Source organism: Hemiscyllium ocellatum, chromosome 30 (assembly GCF_020745735.1).
Source record: "Hemiscyllium ocellatum isolate sHemOce1 chromosome 30, sHemOce1.pat.X.cur, whole genome shotgun sequence".
NCBI lineage: Eukaryota > Metazoa > Chordata > Chondrichthyes > Orectolobiformes > Hemiscylliidae > Hemiscyllium > Hemiscyllium ocellatum.
In genome coordinates, this window is record NC_083430.1 from 28,833,292 (window position 1) to 28,855,254 (window position 21,963).

Consider the following 21,963-nt stretch of genomic DNA (forward strand, 5'->3'; position numbering starts at 1 on the left):
CTCCTGGGCTTCAAAACAAAGATGACGTCCTTGAACTTGTAAGGTTCTTACCCTATCTCTAGTTACTCCATTACTCTTAATGTAATTGTGCAACCTCTTTGGATTATCCTTAACCTCGTCTGCCAATGCTATCTCATATCCCGTCTTTGCTTTCCTGATTTCCTTCTTAAGAATGCCCCTGCATCTTTATATTGGTTAAGAGATTCATTTGACCCCATTGTCTACATATAAAATAAGATTCTCTTTTATTCCTGATTAGAACCTGGATATCTCTCTTTGTCATTGTTCCCTGATCTGACGAGGTTTACCTTTCACTCTAACAGGAACATAATGCCTTCTAATCCTTGCCATCAACTCTCTTGAAGGTTTCCCATTTGTCAGTCGTCTTTTTTACCTGTGAACTATCTACTCCAATCAACTTTTGTATGTTCTTGTCTAATATCATGAAAATTTGTCTTACTTCAATTAAAAACATTAACTTTTACGGAAGGCTTATCCTTTTCCACAGCCATTTTGAAACTAATAGAATTATGATCGTTAGATCCAAAGTGATCCCTACTTTTACTGCAGTCACCTGGCCTGCTTATTACCCAAAAGAAGATTAAGTGTTGCTTTTTCTCTAGTTGGAGTACATGTTGACAAAGAAAATTTTCATAGCAAAGATGGTCTAATTGCAGAATTGAATCTAATGTTGAGAATTAAATCTCAACCAGCTCTGCTGCAGGTTTTGCAAGTGCAAGTTGGTTCAGTACAGTCAAGTACCTGGCTGTATGTGAACAGCCAAAGGGTATGCAGTGCACAAGTTCTGTACAACCAAACAACTTCTTTAAGAGGAAGAAATCTTCTGTAAAACACTTTAGGGATTTGAAGTCCTGGAAATGCACTAGAGAAATGCAAATTTTTCATTCTTCTTTTTTGTAAATATGTAGTATACAAAAGTCTGGGAAGGTAAATTCTCTAGTGGTGAAGGGGTTAAGCTGTTGCACCTGTTATTGTACACCTGTCTGACTCACCTGCAGGCGTACCTCTATCTGTGGAGACCAATCAGAAACAGGGCAGGAGAATCTACCTGTCAGCAAAATTCCTGCAGTGAACCTTAAGGGAAATAAATAGAGATCCATCACTGACACAGCTAGCTTTTAACTAGAAATATCACACAAAACCACCTGGATGTTTTTTTGACCTGGGAGAGTAACAGCAACTGTTATAAAAATATATCACTTGTGAAGGTGACTGTGAAGAGATAGACTATGTCCAAAGAGCTTGGGTAAGTGACTGCTCTGGCAGAGATAAGTGTCATCAGTTAAAGTTACTTTCTTCTGAGATGCTACTTTGCTCTTGGATAAGGAGTACATGTGCCAATTTAAACTATCTGCTAACGTTCCACAGAAAATGGGTGCTCAGTTTCTGCTGCTGTTTGATGGGTCTTTACTGTGTCTTTTTGCTTCTCAGCAGAAGAATTGAAAGTCACTCGAGTTTTCTCACAACTGTTTCATTCCTCAGGCTGTCATCTTCTTTCTTTGCCACTGTAAGAAACCTGAATGATGCAACTGAAAGGTTAAATCTGACCACATGGTAACATCAGAGCATCTTGCAGCTACAACTTCAGCAAATGTTCAGTTCTATGTTCGCAATAGTGATTAGAATTGAAATGTCAAAAAGGAGAATTTACAGGGAAATTGGACAAGTTTATACTTGATTTTATATTGACTCCAGGCATGTGAATGATCTGAGTTACTATCCACTGACAGATCATTCATGATCTAACTTGATAATCATGTTCCAGAATGTGCTTCAAAATTGGAAAACATTTCTTCTCATTCATTTCTGTGCCTGGTAGTGCACAAGGCAACTAATTGATTTCACTGCAGCAGAACCGTGCACCAGAATTTTTTCCATAATAAGTTTCTTTTTACCTGGACATTGTGTTGGCCTGACTCACTGTCCAATCTAGAACACTATTTAGACTCTATTTAGATGCAAAAGAGATTATCACCCCACTCCTGTCAGACACAATTATCTTGCTGAGTATAGATTTTGCATTCAAAGACTGGAGTTTTATTTTTTGTTCTCTGGGATTACATTGAATCCCTTACATGGACAGCATATATATATATAATTTGTATCTACTGTTGTTTCAGCTGCACTATATGGCTTGCATTGCATACTAGCTATTCATGAAAATGTAATTAAATGTGTTTATTTCAGAATAGGTATAATGCAATGCCACAAATATGAAATGTCATGCTAACTCTCTTAAGTATAAGTCTCTTCTATTGCACCTGTATCTTTGATATAGCTGTTGTACTTTCATTTTGCCACCTAGTTGCTAACCAAAATAAAGAAAGGCAGCAGGCAAATCTGAGCAGTAAGAGGTTAGAAAATGAATTCACATCATGGAAAACATTTGGACATTGGACGAAAACAACAAATCTGAAATTTAAAAAAAATTACTGAATTCTTTAATGCGTCTAAAAACAATGTGTGGTCTAAAGTGTCCTGGTGCATATCTAACTGTGCCATGATGCCTAATGTTTAACTTTGGAGCAGTTGTGAATCTGAACAGAACATATATTTTCCATTGGCTTGGGATTGGTATTCAATGATAAGGAAATAACAGGGACATAGACTAAGGTTGTCATTGAGACATTGTTGATCAAAGCAGATGCTCATTGTCAATAGGTAAGTGTCCCTTTAAGGCATTTGCTTTAGCTGACATTGAATGTTTGAACAGCAATGTTTTGTGTTTTTTGGTAAAACAGTGCTTTTTTAAAAAACATATTTCAGACCTCCTCCATCATGGGGTGCATGACATTGACACCAAAAGAATGTGATATGTGTCAGATACCAAGGAAACCATCGAGAGTTTTATGTGGCTTTATTGGAGAGGAGTTGTGTTTAGCTAAATCAAATCATATTGAGAGGTACATACAGTACTGCAGCTATGCAGAGGCAGAAAGCAAAACAGTAACTTTCCCCAAGTCATGTACTTCTTAAGCCATCATGTATATTAGAAATATTTGAATATTAATTAATTTCTACTACTGTACATCAGAGAAAAATAAATCCTTTGACATTAAAACCCTAGTTAATTTTGATCATTTCAAAGTTTAGTCTCTTCAACCTTTGTCTGAACCATGTTAAACTCTGGGACAGTTTTCAGTACCTATTAATCAAGAAAGAATGCCAATTTTTGCCTAACATCTGTCATTGAGAAAAAAATGCTTGAATCTATTATTAAGGAGGCATTTAGCAAAATCAGACAAAATCAACATGGTTTTGTGAAAGGGAAGTCATGTTAGACTAATATATTAGAGTTCCGTGGAGAGGTAACAGGTGGATGGCTCATGTAGATAGAGTGTGTTTGGAGTTTCAAGAGACTTTCAATAAGATGTGCGTAAAATGGTTACTCCACAAGATAAGAGCTCATGATGTTCAGGGTAGCATTTTAACATGGATAGAAGATTAGTTAGTATGAGGAAGCAGAGAGCTTGGGCATGTTGTTTGAGGTCAGCAAATCCTAACCAGTAGAGCATCACATGGATCAGTGCAGGAGCTTCAACTATTTACGATCTACATTAATGATTAGGATGATGGGATAATTTGCTGATAACAGGTCAGAAAGACATAAAGAATTTCCAGAGATAAAGATAGATGAAATGAGTGAGAAACAAATTCCTGATGGATAATAATATGGGAAAATGTAGGTTTGTCAAATTTTAAGAATACAAAATGCCAGAATTTTATTTAAATGAAGGAAGTCTGTAGAAATTTAGTGTAAGGGCAGATTTGGGTGCCCTGGCAAATTAAAATATATCCAAGTGCATATACCTGGAAAGTATACAACTTTGACAAAGAGCAGAAAGAGCAGCATTTATCTCTCCCACATTTCTGTGTCACTGTCTGTGCTGTCAAGAGTACAAAGATCAGGAGAATTTTCTGTTGGGTATTTTGTTATGCCATCTGCTCTTCCCATTGTAAATCTTGATGTGCTAATCACTTAATTGCCTTGCTGTCTGGTAGAATACAACCATTCTGTTCCTTAGTCTGCTCCCAGACTCGCCATTAGAAATGCAACTTATCTCATAAAATTGTGTTTTTAGTAAGTGGTGGGGGAGAGATGTTAGGCAGGTGCAGCCTGTATAAGCTGTTAGCAAATTTGAAATCATACAACTCTTCCAACACATATCTAGATTGGTGAGAAAATAATTAAGATATTTTTCACAAAAATGGGCTTTGTCATGAGAATAAGAATTGAGTTCAATTTTCAAGCCAATTTATGAGCCACATCGATACAAGCAATGCATCAACAAACAGGTGTTCTTAAAATCTTGTTCTCTAAATGTTGCAGTTCAATTCAGACCAAACTCTATAGCTTGTCAAATTACTGAACTGAAAATCACTCAGTATTGATTGGAGTAAAAGCTTTTGCAAATAGGAAATATCTTTTGGATCCAGGTAAGTTTGGAAGCAAATAAAATGGTGGATGATAGGCTCTTGCGCACCTTCTGATGCTGCTCAGAAACAGAAATTTGCAAGACTGTCTACAGCAGAGGCTGAAGAAACTTATTGCATATGGAATACAGGGAGAACTAGCCAACTGGATATAGAACTGGCTCAAAGGTAGAAGACAGAGGGTGGTGGTGGAGGGTTGTTTTTCAGACTGGAGGCCTGTGACCAGTAGATTGCCACAAGGATCAGTGCTGTGTCATCTACTTTTTGTCATTTACATCAATGATTTGGATGCAAGCATAAGAGGTACAGTTAGTAAATTTGCAGCTGACACCAAAATTGGAGGTGTAGTGGACAGCAAGAGGGTTACCTCAGATTACAACAGGATCTGGATCAGATGGGCCAATGGGCTGAGAAGTGGCATAGAGTCATAGAGATGTACAGCATGGAAACAGACCCTTCGGCCCAACCTGTACATGCCGACCAGATATCCCAACCCAATCTAGTCCCGCCTGCCAGCACCTGGCCCATATCCCTCCAAACCCTTTCTATTCATATACCCATCCAAATGCCTCTTAAATGTTGCAATTGTACCAGCCTCCTCCACCACATCCCCTGGCAGCTCATTCCATACACGTACCACCCTCTGCATGAAAAAGATGCCCCTTAGGTCTCTTTTATATCTTTCCCCTCTCACCCTAAATCTATGCCCTCTAGTCCTGGACTCCCCAACCCCACGGAAAAGACTTTGTCTATTTATCCTATCCATGCCCCTCATAATTTTGTAAACTTCTATAAGGTCACCCCTGAGCCTCCAATGCTCCAGGGAAAACAGCCCCAGCCTGTTCAGCCTCTCCCTGTAGCTCAGATCCTCCAATCCTGGCAACATTCTTGTAAATCTTTTCTGAATCCTTTCAAGTTTCACAACATCTTTCTGATAGGAAGGAGACCAGAATTACATGCAATATTCCAACAGTAGCCTAACCAACGTCCTGTACAGCTGCAACATGACCTCCCAACTCCTGTACTCAATACTCTGACCAATAAAGGAAAGCAAAGCAAATGCCTTCTTCACTATCCTATCTACCTGCAACTCCGCTTTCAAGGATCTATGAATCTGCACTCCAAGGTCTCTTTGTTCAGCAACACTCCCCAGGACCTTACTATTAAGTGGATAAGTCCTGCTAAGATTTGCTTTCCCAACATGCAGCACCTCACATTAATCTAAATCAAACTCCATCTGCCACTTCTCAGCCCATTGGCCCATCAGATCAAGATCCTGTTGTAAGTTGAGGTAACCCTCTTTGCTGTCCACTACACCTCCAGTTTTGGTGCCATCTGCAAACTTACTAACTGTTCCTCTTATGCTCGCATTCAAATCATTGATGTAAATGACAAAACGTAGAGGGCCCAGCACCGATCCTTGTGGCACTCCACTGGTCACAGGCCACCAGTCTGAAAAACGATGGACTTTCATTCAGATAAATGCGAAGTGCTGCATGTTAGGAAAGCAAATCTTAGCAGGACTTATACACTTAATGTTAAGGTCCTAGGGAGTGTTGCTGAACAAAGAGACCTTGGATTGCAGGTTCATAGCTCCTTGAAAGTGGAGTCGCAGGTAGATAGGATAGTGAAGAAGGCGTTTGGTATGCTTTCCTTTATTGGTCAAAATATTGAGTACAGGAGTTGGGACGTTATATTGCGGATGTACAGGATATTGGTTTGGCCACGGTTGGAATATTGCATTCAATTCTGATCTCCTTCCTGTTGGAAAGATGTTGTGAAACTTGAAAGGGTTCAGAAAAGGTTTACAAGAATGTTGCCAAGGTTGGAGGATTTGAGCTACAGGGAGAGGCTGAACAGGCTGGGTTTGTTTTCCCTGGAGTGTCGGAGTCTGAGGGGTGACCTTACAGAGGTTTACAAAATTATGAGGGGCATGGATAGGGTAACTAGGCAAAGTCTTTTCCATGGGGTCTGGGAGTCTAGAACTAGAGGGCATAGGTTTAGGGTGAGAGGGGAAAGATATAAAAGACGTAAAGGGCAACTTTTTATGCAGAGGGTGGTGCGTGTATGGAATGAGCTGCCAGAGGAAGTGGTGGAGGCTGGTACAATTGCAACATTTAAGAGGCATTTGGATTGGTATACGAATAGGAAGGGTTTGGAGGGATATGGGCCGGGTGCTGGCAGGTGGGACTAGTTTGGGTTGAGATATCTGGTCGGCATGGACGGGTTGGACTGAAGGGTTTATTTCCATGCTGTACATCTCTATGACTCTATGACTCTTGATACTGCAAGTTTGTGTTTTCCCCTTTCAAGAATACACAAGGTCTGTGGTTAAAAGTTAGCGTCAACATTGGACTGTGTGCTGGTGGGCAGATGTAATTGTGGTCTGAAGTGGGTTGGTGTACCAGCTTGGTTTCATGCACTCATGTGTAATGAAAGTTACAGTCAAACAGCCATCCCATGGTCACCTCTGCATTGCAGGCAAATTATTCTATTGCTGTGAGTGCTGGATTCCAGTCAGAAAGTCTGTGAAAAGAAAACAGAACAAAAGAAAGTCAATGAAACTTCAAAGCCAAGATTTACGCTTCACAAGTGAACTAAAGACTAATTCATATAACTTAGAATATTTTGGAATATATTTTTGTTGCTAATCTGTGTGTATGTGTTACATCATTATTTCATCTTTCATTCAGTAATTATTAAACATAGTCTTTTGTTAATAGAGGATGGCCTGGTTAAATTATCTCATTTTGCAACATAAATTCATTTCTTCTAGTAGAAAGGTTTCTTCAAGGGAAAGGATCTTTGGTAATTAATCTTTTTGCAAACCTTCAAGGGTGTAGGGATGGGGGGGGGGGGGGGGGGGCAGATTGTGGGGATGGGAAGGGAAAGTGGTTAAAGAAAATGGGTTTCAATTCATCCTTCCTCATCCCTCCAGGTTGAACACTACCTGGGATAGAAAAGGCAGAGAACAGACCCTGGGTGGAGAATGTGAATGTCTGTCAGCAGGAGAGGTTCAGCACTACCGATATTCACCAAGCTGGTTGAGTCTTAAAGGACATAACTGTTAATGTGGGTCTGCATCAGGTGGTAAAGAATCCAAATATATTTTATTTCATCTTCACCAATCTGCCAGCCACAGATGCATCTGTCCAGGACAGAATCCATAGGAATGACCACCACAAAGTGCAATAGTAGCAAAGTCTGGATCAGTCCTGGTTCAACGAACAATGCAGAAAACAGCAGCACCCCAACCATACCAAAAATGAAATTATCAACCTGGTGACACTATAAAACTGGACTATGTGTGTACTGAGCAGCATGTGCGGCATGTGATAGACAGGACTGAGCAATCCCACAGTCAATGGATCAGATTTATGTTCTGCAGTCCTGTCATATCCAGTTGTGAATGGTGGTGAACCACTAAATATTTCACTAAAGTTGGAGTCTCCTTAAGTATCCCGTCTTCAATATTGGGGGAACCCAGCACATCTGTGTGAAAAAATGCTGAACTATTCCAACAATTTTCAGTCATAAGTGCAGCGTGGATGATTCACCCTGGCCTGTACCAGTGGTTGAGAATGTGTTGCTGGAAAAGCGCAGCAGGTCAGGCAGTATCCAAGGAGCAGGAGAATCGACGTTTCAGCATGAGCCCTAAGAAGGGCTCATGCCCGAAACATCGATACTCCTGCTCCTTGGATGCTGCCTGACCTGCTGCGCTTTTCCAGCAACACATTTTCAGCTCTGATCTCCAGCATCTGCAGTCCTCACTTTCTCCTGTACCAGTGGTTCCCAGCATTATAGATCCCAGTCATCTGCCAATCCGATTCACTCCACATGATATTAAGAAACAGTTGAAGGCTTTGGATACGTCAAGTATCATGTGCCTAGACAATATTTAAACAATAGTAAGACCATTAAACCATAAGATTTAGCAGCAGAGATTAGGTCATTCAGGCCGTGGAATCTGCTCCACCATTCAATCATGGCTGATCATTTTCTCAAACCCATTTTCCCACCTTTTCCCCGTTACCATTGATCTCCTTTGATATTCAAGAACGTATCTATCTCAGTCTTAAATATACTCAATGACCTGACCTCCACAGCATCCTGTGGCAAAGAATTCCATAGATTCACTGGGTCTTTGCTTTGCTCTAAGGCTGTGCCTTCAGGTGCTAGTCTCTCCTACTAATGGAAACATCTTCCCAATATCCATTCTGTGCAGACCATTCAGCATTCTCTAAGTTTCAACTAGATTCCCTCCTCATCGTTCTAAACTCCATCAGGTATAGACCCAGAGTCCTCAAATATTCCTCATATGTTAAGCTGAAAACATGTGCTCCAGACCAGCTGTGCACCTGGCTAAAGTTTTCCAGTACAGCTATTACACTGGCATCTATCTGACAATGTAGACAATTGCCCAGGTATGTCCAATGAAAAAAAGCAGGGCAAATGTAAGCCAGCCAATTCCCATTCCATCAGCCTACTCTCAATCATCAGTAAAATGATGGATGATGCCATCATTAGTGCTGTCAAGCAGCACCTGCTCAGTAATAATTTGGACATCGATGCTCAAATTGAATTCTGTCAGGCAGCTCAGTTCATTATAATGATTCCACAAGCAACGGGTGATTGCATGTTCTGTCATCAATTGTTAGTGGTGATAGATAATTAAACAACTCACTTGAAAAGGATGTTCAACAAATATCCCCATCCTCAATGATGGGAGTAACTAGCACATCAATGCAGAAGATAAAACTGAAGCATTCACAGCAATCTTCAGCCAGAAGTGGAGAATAGATGACTCACCTCAGCCACCTCCAATCAGAGATTTGATTCTTCAGCCAATTCTAATCACTCCATGTGATTTAAAAAAATTGGTGGCTGCACCAGATACTGCAAAGGCTATGGGCCCTGACAGCATTCCAACACTAGTAATGAAAACATGTGCTTCAGAACTTTCCACACCCTAGCCAAGCTGTTTAAGTGGAGCTACAACGTTGACATTTCCCCAACATTGTAGAAAATTGCCCAGGTGCATTCTGCACACAAATCCAATCTGGCCAGTTACCACCCCATTTGTCCACTCTTGATCATCAGTATAGTTACGGGAAGTATCATCAACAGTGCTGTCAAGCAGCACCTACTCAGCATTAACCTAATCACTAAGACTCAGTCTGGCTTCTGCCAGGGTCACTCAGTACCTGACCTCATTGCAGATTTAGTTCAAACAGGGACCAGAGAGCTAAGTTCCAGAAGTGTGCAGAGTAACTGACATCGGCATCCAGGCTATGGCGTAATATCAAGGAATCATAGCAAAACTGGAGTTAATGGAACTAGAGGGATATCTCTCTGCTGGTTGGAGTCATACCTGCACAAAGGAAGCTGATTGTCGTTGTTAAGGGTCAGTCATCTCAGCTCCAGGACCATCACTGAAGGAGGTCCTCAGGGTAATGCCCAAGACCCAAACACCTTCAGCTTCTTAAATAAAAAGCAAAAAGAGCTGCCAATGCTGAAAATCAGAAACAAAACCAGAAATTGATGGAAAAGATGGCAGCATCTGTGGAGAGAAATGAGGAAAGGTCACTGAACCTGAAACAGTAACTGATTTCTCTCCACAGATACTGTCAGATCTGCTGAGCCTTTGCAGCAATTTCTGTTACTGTATCTTCAGCTTCCTTACTAATGACTTTTCCTCCATCATCGAATCAATAGATGAGTTGTTCGCGGATGATTGCACAATGTCCAGCATCATTTGTAACTCCTCAAAAACAGAAGTAGACAATGTTCAAATGCAGCAAGTTTAATTGGAAGCACTAGTTTACGGAGTACCACTCCTTCATCAGGTGGAGTACTCAAATTATAATTTCAGTTACATCACACTGTAAACTTTTGCTACAAATTCTGTGTCTTACAATTGTGTACTCCACAACTACCTGATGAAGGAGCAGTGCTACAAAATCTAGTGCTGCCAATTAAAAGTGTTGGACTATAACCTGGTGTTGTGTGATTTTAACTTTGTCCACCCCAGTCCAACACCAGGATCTCCAAATCACAAATGCAAAAAAAAAGAGAAGGTAGAAAAAAATGCATTCTTACAGCACCATTCATAACACCAAGCCATCTCAAAGTGGTTTTTAGCCAATTACATATTTTAAAAGGGTAATAACTGTGTTCTGTTGGAGCTGAGGGAGAGGCATGGGAAATATATTTTGTATAAAAAGAAGCTGAGACCATTAATATTCTTCTCATGGTATTCTATTTTTGAGACAAACTTCCATACTCAAATAAAACCAGAAGATACTTGATGTTCCCCGACAACGTGTGGAAAAATAAACAGAGTTAATCGACTGAGTGAATGGCAGTCCATCATGGCAGAACCATGGCACCCAGACCCATTTAATCCTGGGCGAAACTCATGCCAGTCTACCAACAGTGGCAAACTCTCCCCTCATTACACCAGAAGAGAGAAAGGGCTGGTGTGGGATTCACAGCTGCCTGGGGTGGGTTGTGAGTTAATCTCATCAATGTACGAATTGACACCCATTATCCATGAACCCACTACAATTCTGTGCTGGCTCAGGGATTATATAAGATCCATACAGACTTCCTGAGGCTATCACAAATGGAAGGATCCCTCGTTTTCTGACATTCTGGGCCACAGTGTCCTAATCCTTATCTCTGACCTCCATGTGATTATTGTTCTTCCCTCACCTATCTTTGACTTGGGGGTCCCTTGGCATTCCAGACTCTGGTGGGTGCATTCCCATTAGCCACCATTTCTTCACTAGTGGCATTGGGTAACAGTGAAGAGCTCCTGTCCATTTGGAACTTTTTGACAGGTTATAGAGTGGAGCTTGCATTGCCAAGTTCCTGAATTCCAGAGGGCAGCCACTTCAGTACTGAGGGACACTTTACGGTTTGGCGTCCTCCACGGTAACTGAAAGGTGATTTCCTGTCAGTGCTCTGACCACTGGAGAGAAACCCGCACCAAGCTACCTAAATCCAGACTGATCTTTCAAGCCTATGACCTTCCATGCAAATGGACTTGAAACAATGGCCAAAATTTTCTGGTCTCCAGATCAGCCAAGATCAACTGTGTGACTGAAGATGAGCGTCAAACGCTGTGAAATTCTTGACACCCTGACCTATGTAGCAGTGTCCCCAGTTAACTCTGAGTTAGACTTGGAGACTTCAGACAGGTCTGAGGTACTTACCCAAATAGTTACCTGAAATGTTTAACAGATAAAAAAAGTCTAACTTCTGGGTAACTCAAGAACTGACACTTCTGCTATAGTTTCTACGCCAAATACCTCCCCACTCATTATCTCCTGTCCTTTCTAGTACCCCCAACTACTGCTCTGACCCTCTGACTACCATCTGACATCTGGGTGTTCTCTTGCCCCACTGAGCCCTCAACCTCTCCCCTGACCAGTCACTACACCTGCGATCTGATTACCACCTCCGCCACATGCTACCCCAACACCGTGCCACCTTCACCTGCCATCCTACCAACCTAGCACCTCACCCACCTTCCTCCATCATCTGCCACCCTAACCATCTACTAACTTACCCACCTGCTACCCCATCCACCTGCTGTTCTGTTTATCTCTCCCATGTACCATCTCAGCCTTTGCCATCCTACCCACTTATTAGCTCACCCACTCTTCCCACCTACCCATTTACTCACTTAACTCACCTACCAACCCACATTATCATTCCATCCATTCGTTGATTCATCTCCTCACCACCACCACCACCTTCATTCTCTAATTGACCTTAAACTTACCATATGGCTGTTTGTTGCCTATCCTTTTTTATCCTCCAAACCTATCTTTTCCCCAGTGTTGTCCAACCATGATGGAGCCCTTTGAGGGACTCTTGGCTTCACCCTTCTGGTAAAGCTTGGCTCAGAAGACAGAGCAAGATGTGGAGCAGCATCAAGTTGGGAAGAGCTTTGGGTGGAGTGGCAATCTATCAATGGTAGCCACTCTTCAGAGGAACAGAGCCATGAACTCCCAAATGATCCTGCCAGGCTAACTGCGTATCTCTAGTGTTCTTTGTATTTGTTTCGGATTTCCCACATCCACAGTACTTTGCTTCCTTGGTCAAAATTAATTCTGTAGGAAAGAAATTACTATTCCTTTGCTTCATTCCAAATTCAACAAACAGAAATAGCCGATGTGTTTTGGGGAAAAAAAGCTGCTCTATGTTGTAATGTGGTTGAACTTGATTGCGTGAGTTGAGGAGAGAAGGTTAGGAAAATCTCCCTATTGTCAATAAACGTTTAGTTTCCTTAGTTTCTATTGTGATGTTGTAAGTCAAGGTGATCACAGATAACTTGTCACATTGTCAGACCAAGCCCCATTTGAATTAAACAAGTTTAAAGCACCCTGCTGTCACTTGCCGATGTCGACAGCAGAACTCTATTTTGCCAGAGGCAAATTTTTTATGCACACAGTTTTCTTCCTTATTGAGTGGGTGTTGGGAACTTGAAGACACTCATTAAAATGAAATAGCATTGTCTGCGTATGTGATTTCGACATGTGTGAAGCACTCAAAATTTAATAAGGTTTTTTTTCAACTGCTACAGGGCCCTTTCTAACAAAGTACTGTGAGTGGCTTTACCTGAGCAATACCAATGAGAGGGCACCTGTTTGCTGCTGTTTTTAGGGCTGGTGCCTCTTTTGCATGAGGCAGTTAGGCCTTGAGATGGACACAGATGTGCTTAACCTAATAATGAAGCTTAAAGTCAGAAATCACACAACACCAGGTTATAGTCCAACAGGTTTATTTGAAATCACAAGCTTTCGGAGCGTAGATCCTTCATCAAGTGACTAAGGAGCTATACTCCAAAAGCTTGTGATTTCAAATAAACCAGTTGGACTATAACCTGGCATTGTGTGACTTCTGACTTTATCCACCTCAGTCCAACTTTGTCATCTCCACATTATATTGTATGCTTAGATTGTTATCAGTTATTAAAACCTATCTTCCAGTTGCAGATTTATTTTATGGAGTTTTTGTATTAGCTTCAAGACACTTTTTAAAATCATGCATATTGCCTTGTTGGTGTGTACGTAGCAGACTTCCATTACATTCCCCACAGCCTCTGCCCGCGTTTTTATTGAACTCATTACCCAGCACTTAGGTTTGGTTTTTGGAGGTCCTCAAGACAAACTGGGAGATCTGATCCACACTTGGGGGATCCTGACACATAAGAGCAGAGGGATTCAGAATTTCAGGCCAATTACCTCCTTCAAAAGGAAGTAGTAGGAGTGAAAGAAAATAGATTTTCCACAATGGCATGTCATGTTTGAGCGAGTTGTGGTTCTGCATGTGGTTCAATAAATTAAAGATGACGTTCACATGTTGCAGCATTATCAGTAGCAGCAAGATTTGAAGCAAAACATAGTTCTGTTAAAACAGAAAGCCGAACGTATTATTTAGACAGGGATATTGAACACTAGAGGATACTCAAGATCCCACAAACTAACTCAAGAAAAGGTATGTATGTATGTGTGTAAACTAAATCAGGACAGTAGTAAAATCTGTGTATAACTTGTCTGAAATCTCACAGTAATGCATTTGTCAGAGGTGAACAAACAATTACAGCACAGTGTATTTACTGCATACTGAACAAGATGGGAACGATATGCAATTATGGCTTCTATTTTATAAAAGCCTGATTAATAATGCTTGTTCTTATACAGTACAATATCATATCACACAGTGAATTACTTTATAAGTGTAAAGAGCATTGCTGTGCAGGTAAATTTTAACTGGAAATAAATTCTTGTATACTGTCCAGTAAGTACTCTTTAATAGATAACCTGTTTTGTGGAAGTATTATTGACAAGTTAAATTTATTTGAAACCTTGGCTAGAGCACACTCGGAATGCCATGTGCAAGTTCTGGTCTCCATATTATAAAGAAAACATTGAAATCCTGGAAAAAGTGCAGAAAAAAAAAATTGCAAGCATGTTGCCTGTATTAAGAGGGTTCAACTATTAGGAAATATTGAACAGGTTTGACTCTCTCTGAAAAAAAGAGAATGAGGAACTTGATTAAGTCTTTCAAAATTTGAAAGAATTCAATATGAACAAGTTTTTTCTATACGTGGGTGAGTCTAGAACAAGAATATCAACTGAGATTTCCACAAACAGATTATAAAAAAAGAATTTAGGATGATTTTCATGCAGAATTTTGAGAATGTATAACGCAGTTCCAGATAACATCAACTCGCTTAGAGAGTATCTATGAGGGAGAAGGGCATAGGGCAGGGCGGAACAAGGTAATCCTGATGAAAGAAGGATGATGTGAAGTTTAAACAGCAGCATAGAGCTATTGAACTTTACTACCTGCATATGTGCTGTCAATTTACACAAGTGAAGGAAAGTTTGTCAGCATTTATTTGCCAAAATTTTATCTTAATATTTGTACCCTTGTCTTTATCAAATGCAATTTTTGGTTTCCATTTGAAAATATGAAATTTACAAATAATAAATTAAACATTATCTGAAAATAAATACAACATATTATAAAAAGATATTAATATATTGTGTGAATAAGCAAAACTGTGTCTAATAGATCTCAATGCACACAAATGTGAAATCATTCATTTTAGACTTAAAAGGTACGAATGTTACAACTAGACTTCTGGTGAAGTTCTCTCAGTTATGATGGTTTTAGACAGATAACAAATAATTGAACTCCTTAGTGCAGAGGGATGAGCTGCCTCCATTTGTTTACTCATCTCCTATTCAGTTAGTTGTGATAAAAAGCTTTAAAGGAGCCAATATAACCATGTTTTCCCCCTTAAGCAATAGAATGGTCTTAGCATGAAGTGGGTGCAAAAAAGATAAAAGTCAGAAGTTATATTATTCTAATTATATTAATTAGAAGTTTCTCTAGGTCATTCATGAAGAGTAGATTTAGAAATATTGATTGTTGGACAGTCAATTTTGTGATTTGGGGCTTTTACAGGTTAGTTGAAATCCTATTGTTTTTGGTTGATGCTAGGCTGGCAGCACCCAGAGTAAGAGTGTCACCTACTGACTCGCTGCTGGCTAGCTGTCTTCTAACACTCAGACAAAGAATATTTTTTTCACCTGAGGGCTGACTGTGACCTTCACAAAACCCAAGCTTCTCAGATCCAGGATAGTACACATGGCTGCCTTAGTTCACTTGCACACCTTCTCCTGTTAGTATAACTTCTACAATTAGCACATGCCAACTCAGGGTCGCAGTCAGTTTCTAAACACTCTCTTTATATGTTTCTGCAAAGCAAAACACCAAGAATGGCTGCAGGAGGTAGATTTTTCCAGAGGGGTGGGAAAGTAATCAGCCTCTAATTGTAAAATCGATAATCAGAGCTGGAGGAGGCCATTCAGCCTTTTGAGCCTGCTCCACTATCCAAGATAATCATGACTGATCATCCAACTCAATATCCTATCCCTTCTTTCCCTCAATCCTGTTCGATCCATTTAGTCCGAAGGACTGTATGTCACTCCTCCTTGAAAACATTCAAAGCTTTTGCCTCAACTCTTTTCTGTGGCAGAGAGTTTCACAGGCTCACTAATCGCTGGGTAAATTCCTCCTCAATTCAGTCCAAAGTGACCTATCCTATCTCTTTAAACTGTTACTCCAGCTTCTGTACCCGCAGTCGTCAGGAACATTGTGCAGTTCTATCAGAAGTTTATAGGTTTCCCTCACTCTTCTAAACTCTAGTGAAGATTGTCTTAACTGATCCAATCGCACTTTGTACATCAGTCCTGTCATCCCAGGAATCAGTCGGGTGAATTTTTGTTGCACTCCCTTCATAGTCTGAACAGCTTTCCTCAGATAAGGAGACCGAACAGTACACAATACTCCAGGTGTCATTTCACCAAAGCCTTGTCCAATTGCAGCCAGATATCCCAGCTCCTGGATTCAAATCCTTTCACTATGAAGGCCAGTATGCCATTTGCCTCCTTCACTGCATCCACACCTGCATGCCTAATAATCATTTTCTCTTCCTATTATGTCCCTTTCCCTGTTTTTGCTATTTGCCTGACACTTTACAGGTGCAAAATCCCATTGGTCTCATGCAGGACATTGCCAGAAAGCACTGATTTTACATTCATTTCTTTTATGTTACATTTTTTTTTGTCTGTAGCAGTTCATTTTTTCAAAACAAACTTTGGATCAGAAGTTCCAAATGAGATTCATTCTCATTTCATCACAAAAAGTGGAAAGGAATTAAATATATACAAAAACAAACCATAAAACAGGAGGTTGTTGAGGTACAGTATTAGGTAGGTCTACCATGATCTGGTTCATCAGTCTTTGAAAGGTGGCTGGGTCATTTCAGAATCTGCATAGCATGACTTGAAATGGGTATAATGTAACCAAAGTTATGAAAGCAGAGATTTCCTCTGCATGGGCAATTTGAGTAAATCTACCTTGGAAACATAGGTTGCTTTATCTACCCAATCCATGCAATTTCTCAGCCAAGTATTGCGTAGAGTTCGTCTGGTCACTGCGTTAACTTTTGGGTTGTTAACTTTTGTGGAGCCACCCAGCTTGGGCCCATGGACAACTGGGAGATCCTGGTGCTCTGCTAGGCTCCACTGTTGGTGTTCCACAGCTAATCTCTCCTGAACCTGGGATAGCTTTTCTGCTCCTATTGATGAGGATGTTGTCTTATGGGAAAGGCCTTCCCACAACATCTACATGTAGAGCTGGGGTGGTGCAGCCTGGCTTGTCTCTGTACAAGTCCTTGGATGTATTGAGTAACTTTGTTACATCTACTCTTTGTTCCTTGTCGATGTGAACATTTAAGGGGTCTAAGTTTGCTATTATTTTGGAGTTGGCTAACTGGATGGCAGGGGGAGTTCGATGTATGCCTCCACTACATCTCTTTCCAATTTATCCCCCTTATTCTCATGGAAATGGGGCTGAGCATTACCCATTCCTTTCCATCTTGGTCTCGATCTTGCTTTATCGTGTTGACATGACATACCCTTTGCTTTCCTTCCTGATCTGGAGTCTCAATCTGATATTTACTCCCCTAAGTTTTTTGCTACTCTGTACAGACCACTCAACTGCGCATTTATGGGTTCACCTGATTTTGTCCTAAAGTCCTAACACGTGGTCTTCTGGCTGAAAGGTTTGGGTCTCTGAAAAGTTTATCTTTGTTTCATCACTGGCTGGGAGAATTTCAAGTGTTCCCAGAATGCTTCACAGACTCTGAAGACTCCTCTTAGAACTCTGTTGTGTAGTCTAATATGGAGATTTCCTTCTTCTGTTCGAAAAACATTACCTTCACTCACTGTGAGGCCCTCATACTTGGTGCCTGCAAAGTAATCCAAATGGAATGAAATTAACTGAACCATTGGGTGAGTCCTTGATGGTGAATATAAGAAAATCTAGACCTTTATCCCAGTCATGGCTGTATAATCCAATCTTTCAGGGTTTGCTGGTACTGTTCTAATACCTCTGTGACTGTATGTGATAGGCTGAAGACTATAGCTGGAGCACGCTCAGATTAACTTTGACATCCTGGATGTGAAATGTGGGCGCTGGTTCAAATGTATCTCAGTGGCAAGATCATACTGGGTGAAGAAGTGGATCAAATCCTTCACTACAGTTTTGGTCGATATGATCTTGAATGGAGGCAAGCCCCTGAGTAGTCATCTTCATGCTGGGAAGGATCTACTAGTAGCACCCTTTTGTTTTGGCGGAGGTCCCATACCGTTTACTAACACCTTGCTGAATGGCTCCCTAAAAGCCAGCATAGGTCGAATTGCAGCTAAGCGTTTTCCTGGCAGCTGTGACACATTTTTAAAAACCTTACTACATCCTTGTGGAGCTATAGCCAGTAAATGTGTTGACTGATGCTTGCTTGGGATTTGCATTTCCCAAACACTGGCATCTTGTGAGCTTGTGGCAATATTTCTCAAAGACATTTCAGCAGTACCACTGCCTGGAGGATCAATGTTCACTCTTTGTTTGCAGGTCTTTGCAAGGCTTCTCCATTTCCTCATCAGCACCTTACCTTTCACATAGTACCATTCGGGGACTGCTTCTGCCTCAGCTTCAGTGTGAACAGGCTGAGCTAGAGTTTTTAACAGAGGGTCAGCTTTTTGGACTGCTGCCAAATAGGTCTATTTATTCCTCTCTTTCGGTGTCCTCAGATTTGTGAGAAAGGTGTCAGATAACCAGACCTGAAAATGACACTGAAGGTAGTCTGTGATGTTACAAATACATTCCTTTTTCATTGGTGGAATGGTCAATTTGGAGCACAGAATCATGCTTCAGAAATAAAACCCCAATCCATACTGTTACTGCCAGCCCTCTGGCAGGATTCCCCAGTTGGTTACATTTCTAGACAGGACACCTCCAATCATTAAGCTTCCAAGTAAAGAGGTATAAACTGGCTCCCTTTCTTTAGTCACCCCCGCACCCCCCCCACCCCCACAACTCAGTGGGTCATAACAAGATTAATTTAAAATAGATCACTTCCCTTTTCCCCAGATCAAGTGAATTCAAAAGAAATCAATTTAACAAGACTATCTTGAGTCAACAGAAGAGTCAATTTATTAATTACTATACATGAAAAGAAATACAATGCAACACATAAATGCAGCAGAATAAGAATATGAAGTGTGTCCAAACTTGCAATTTCATTTTTAAATTGGTTCAGACTGTCCATTGTTTATGAAGGGTAGATATTAGAAAGTTGTACCTATTACATTGGATGGTACTGGTGGGGTATATTAGTAGGAGGGCAATTGCTTGTGTGATTCTCAGCTTTGCAAGTTGATTAAAATTATTTTGCCTTGATTCCTTTCACCAGTGAAAAGCTGGCTACACCCAATTTGAGAGAGTTAGATTTTTTTCCTTTCTTTACCTGCAATGCAGAAATTTCAGTGTCTGCTCTAAACTATGATACTCACATCACACTAGTCCACACATAATCAGCTCCAGCCTACTTCCACATACAGAATAGAAGGTTGCAGTCAGTTTTCAAAGCCTTATTTTCACAAATATGTCTGTGGGAGATAGCTTCCTGCTGAGAGTAGTTTGAATGTCAGTATATTACAATCTCTTTCTTTTTTCAGTCTTCTTGCTTGAAGTTTCCCTAACTATGTACAGGTGTAACATTCCAAAGGGACACAAAAGACTGCCAGACAGTAACTGCCAGACAGTACCTTCAGTCATCTTTTGGTTGTAGCTATCCTCTTGTAAAAATACACATGTTGGAATTAAAAATTGAATACATCCAAAAGCACTCTGGTGTTCTGATCCATCGTTCTGACCATATCTTTAATAAGAGTCTTATCTGGTTGAACATTCTTGAGAGAAAATATATGGTGCTGTTCAATTTTGTGTTACTATTAATGCAGGATATACAATGCAATAAAATAGTATGATCATGAATCACAAGATTCCAGATTTCTTGTCCACTATCTTATTTAGAAGTTCTTATTTGAAGTCCATAATCTGTTGTCTGTGATTAGAAGTAGTTTTGACCATTGTACTAAATTGCCACACGATCATATGAATGTAAATGCAATACCTTTTCTATTTTGTGTTTATACCTGGATATTATACTTATGTGGTCAGCTTACAAATCGATTTGTAAGTAAACAGAGAGCACAACCTTGTGCAAGACTTTAGAAGGAGAAAAGTCAATGCGATATTCAGTTTATTAACAAATACACAATACAAGTAAGGAAACATCATATTATTAATTTTGTTATGAAACCGCCATTAATAACAGTGCCTGTACATTCATCACTATTATTAATTACTGGATTTATAACTGCCCTTAACAGAAAAGACCAAAGAAGCTGACTCTGAATATCAGGATTTTAAAGTTATAAGGAAGAGAATGGTTTTGCTTTCATTGGAAAGGACTTTGAGATTACATTATTTAGGTTTTCAAGGCTATGAGAGGGATTTGATGAGTGTGGTGAGAAGAATCAGTAGTCTCAAGTTAAGAATTGCAGAACTAGAAATGTAAATAGTAGAAACATTTTATGAAAAGGATTAAATTATTAGAGAGAGATTTTTGATGCAAAAATAATTCGAAGGTAACAAATGGATTCAAGGCTTAACCACGTGTTTTTTTTTATGAGAGAAAAATGATACAGAGATAGGATGCACACACATAGGTGGTTAGATATAACTCAAGAAGGACAGGTTTGTTGACCCACAACATGTTTTTCCCCTTTCCTCCATTCCTAAGACCTCTGTGCTATTTTTCCTCATTTTAGCAACAGCTATTAGCAAAGCCTTCACCCACGAATCAAGTTAAAATTTGTAAGATTTTAAGTTATTTGTAAGTTATTCACTTATATATAAATTAGGTTTTCTTCAAATTTGCACCTAAACATTGTGAGTATACGATCCTGTAAATAAAAATATTATTTTTCACAAGCTACCTTCTATTTTACTCCATTGATTGTTTTGAAATAGTTTCTGATATTTCTCAAAAATATTATAAATTGCTCACGTACTCAAAACCAAAAACAATTGAACACCTTGACATGCTGTGATGTCAGTAAAAGACTATCGATGCATATTTGGTGATAAGAATACTGGAAAACAAATGACCTTTTACCTGCTAATGTGATTGAGAAGACACACTGATTAATAGAACTGAATTAAAATCAGTAGGAGCTCACATTATTTGATGACTCAGTGTGTTGTGAAATCTTCTTGTCTAAAGTTACAACTTTCAAAAACTGATACACTAAGAAACAACTTTGTAACAATTTTTATTTCATTTGTACACTTTAGTGTACCTGCATCTTTATTAATAGGCACCCATACACATCGGAACGATTAAAGGAAACAATCACCATTGGAATGTGGTTTGGCACCACACAATAGCTGGAAGTAAATAATATTAACAGGGCAGACAAAATAGTATTGACTGGACAGACAAAATAACACTGATGAGGTGAACAGGATCTTTGTATCACCAATTTCCTGCTCCTTCTCAGGGTTGTTTCTCTCAAATATTTTCTCAGGATGGGAACAAAGCTGTTAAAGCTTTCATTTCCCAATCCTTGTTACCATATGCCATTTTTGTACTTCTGGGTGTTGGTTATACTCCCAAGCTGGTGACTGTAATGACCGTTTTATAACTGAGTGTCTTTTAGCAGGCTTTAGAGCCAACTATGTAGTGCCATATCTAGAGCAGATTGGGTAGGGATATTACCATCATTGACTGACATAGTGTACCAATTTCCTGATTATCCCAAATTATTGGATTTAATTAGCAAAGGTTTGTGATTAATTTAAAACCCTAAACTTGAAATTACTAATTTAGCATCATTACCACTAGACCATGATGATCAACCCTTTGGGAACTTCATAGATGCTGGTCAGCAAAATACCTAACTCATAACATTTCATTTGATTCTGATCACTTGCAAGATATACACCTGATCTGAATATTGTGCTTGGTGTTTTACTGCAATATTGCTAAATCAAATTAAAAACATCTAATGTGCT

General features: G+C 39.9%; 1 protein-coding gene across 3 annotated transcripts in view; it reads left to right on the forward strand.

Annotated features, from left to right (window-relative positions):
• Positions 1 to 1,101: 1,101 nt before the first annotated feature.
• Positions 1,102 to 21,963, forward strand: part of LOC132829878 (grainyhead-like protein 3 homolog) — a 98,171-nt gene continuing 77,309 nt past the window's right edge. For all 3 annotated transcript variants that reach the window (XM_060847277.1, XM_060847278.1, XM_060847279.1), the window contains exon 1: positions 1,102 to 1,267. In XM_060847277.1, the coding sequence (XP_060703260.1) occupies positions 1,251 to 1,267 (17 nt within the window). In that variant the 5' untranslated portion in view covers positions 1,102 to 1,250. The remainder of the gene's footprint in view (positions 1,268 to 21,963) is intronic.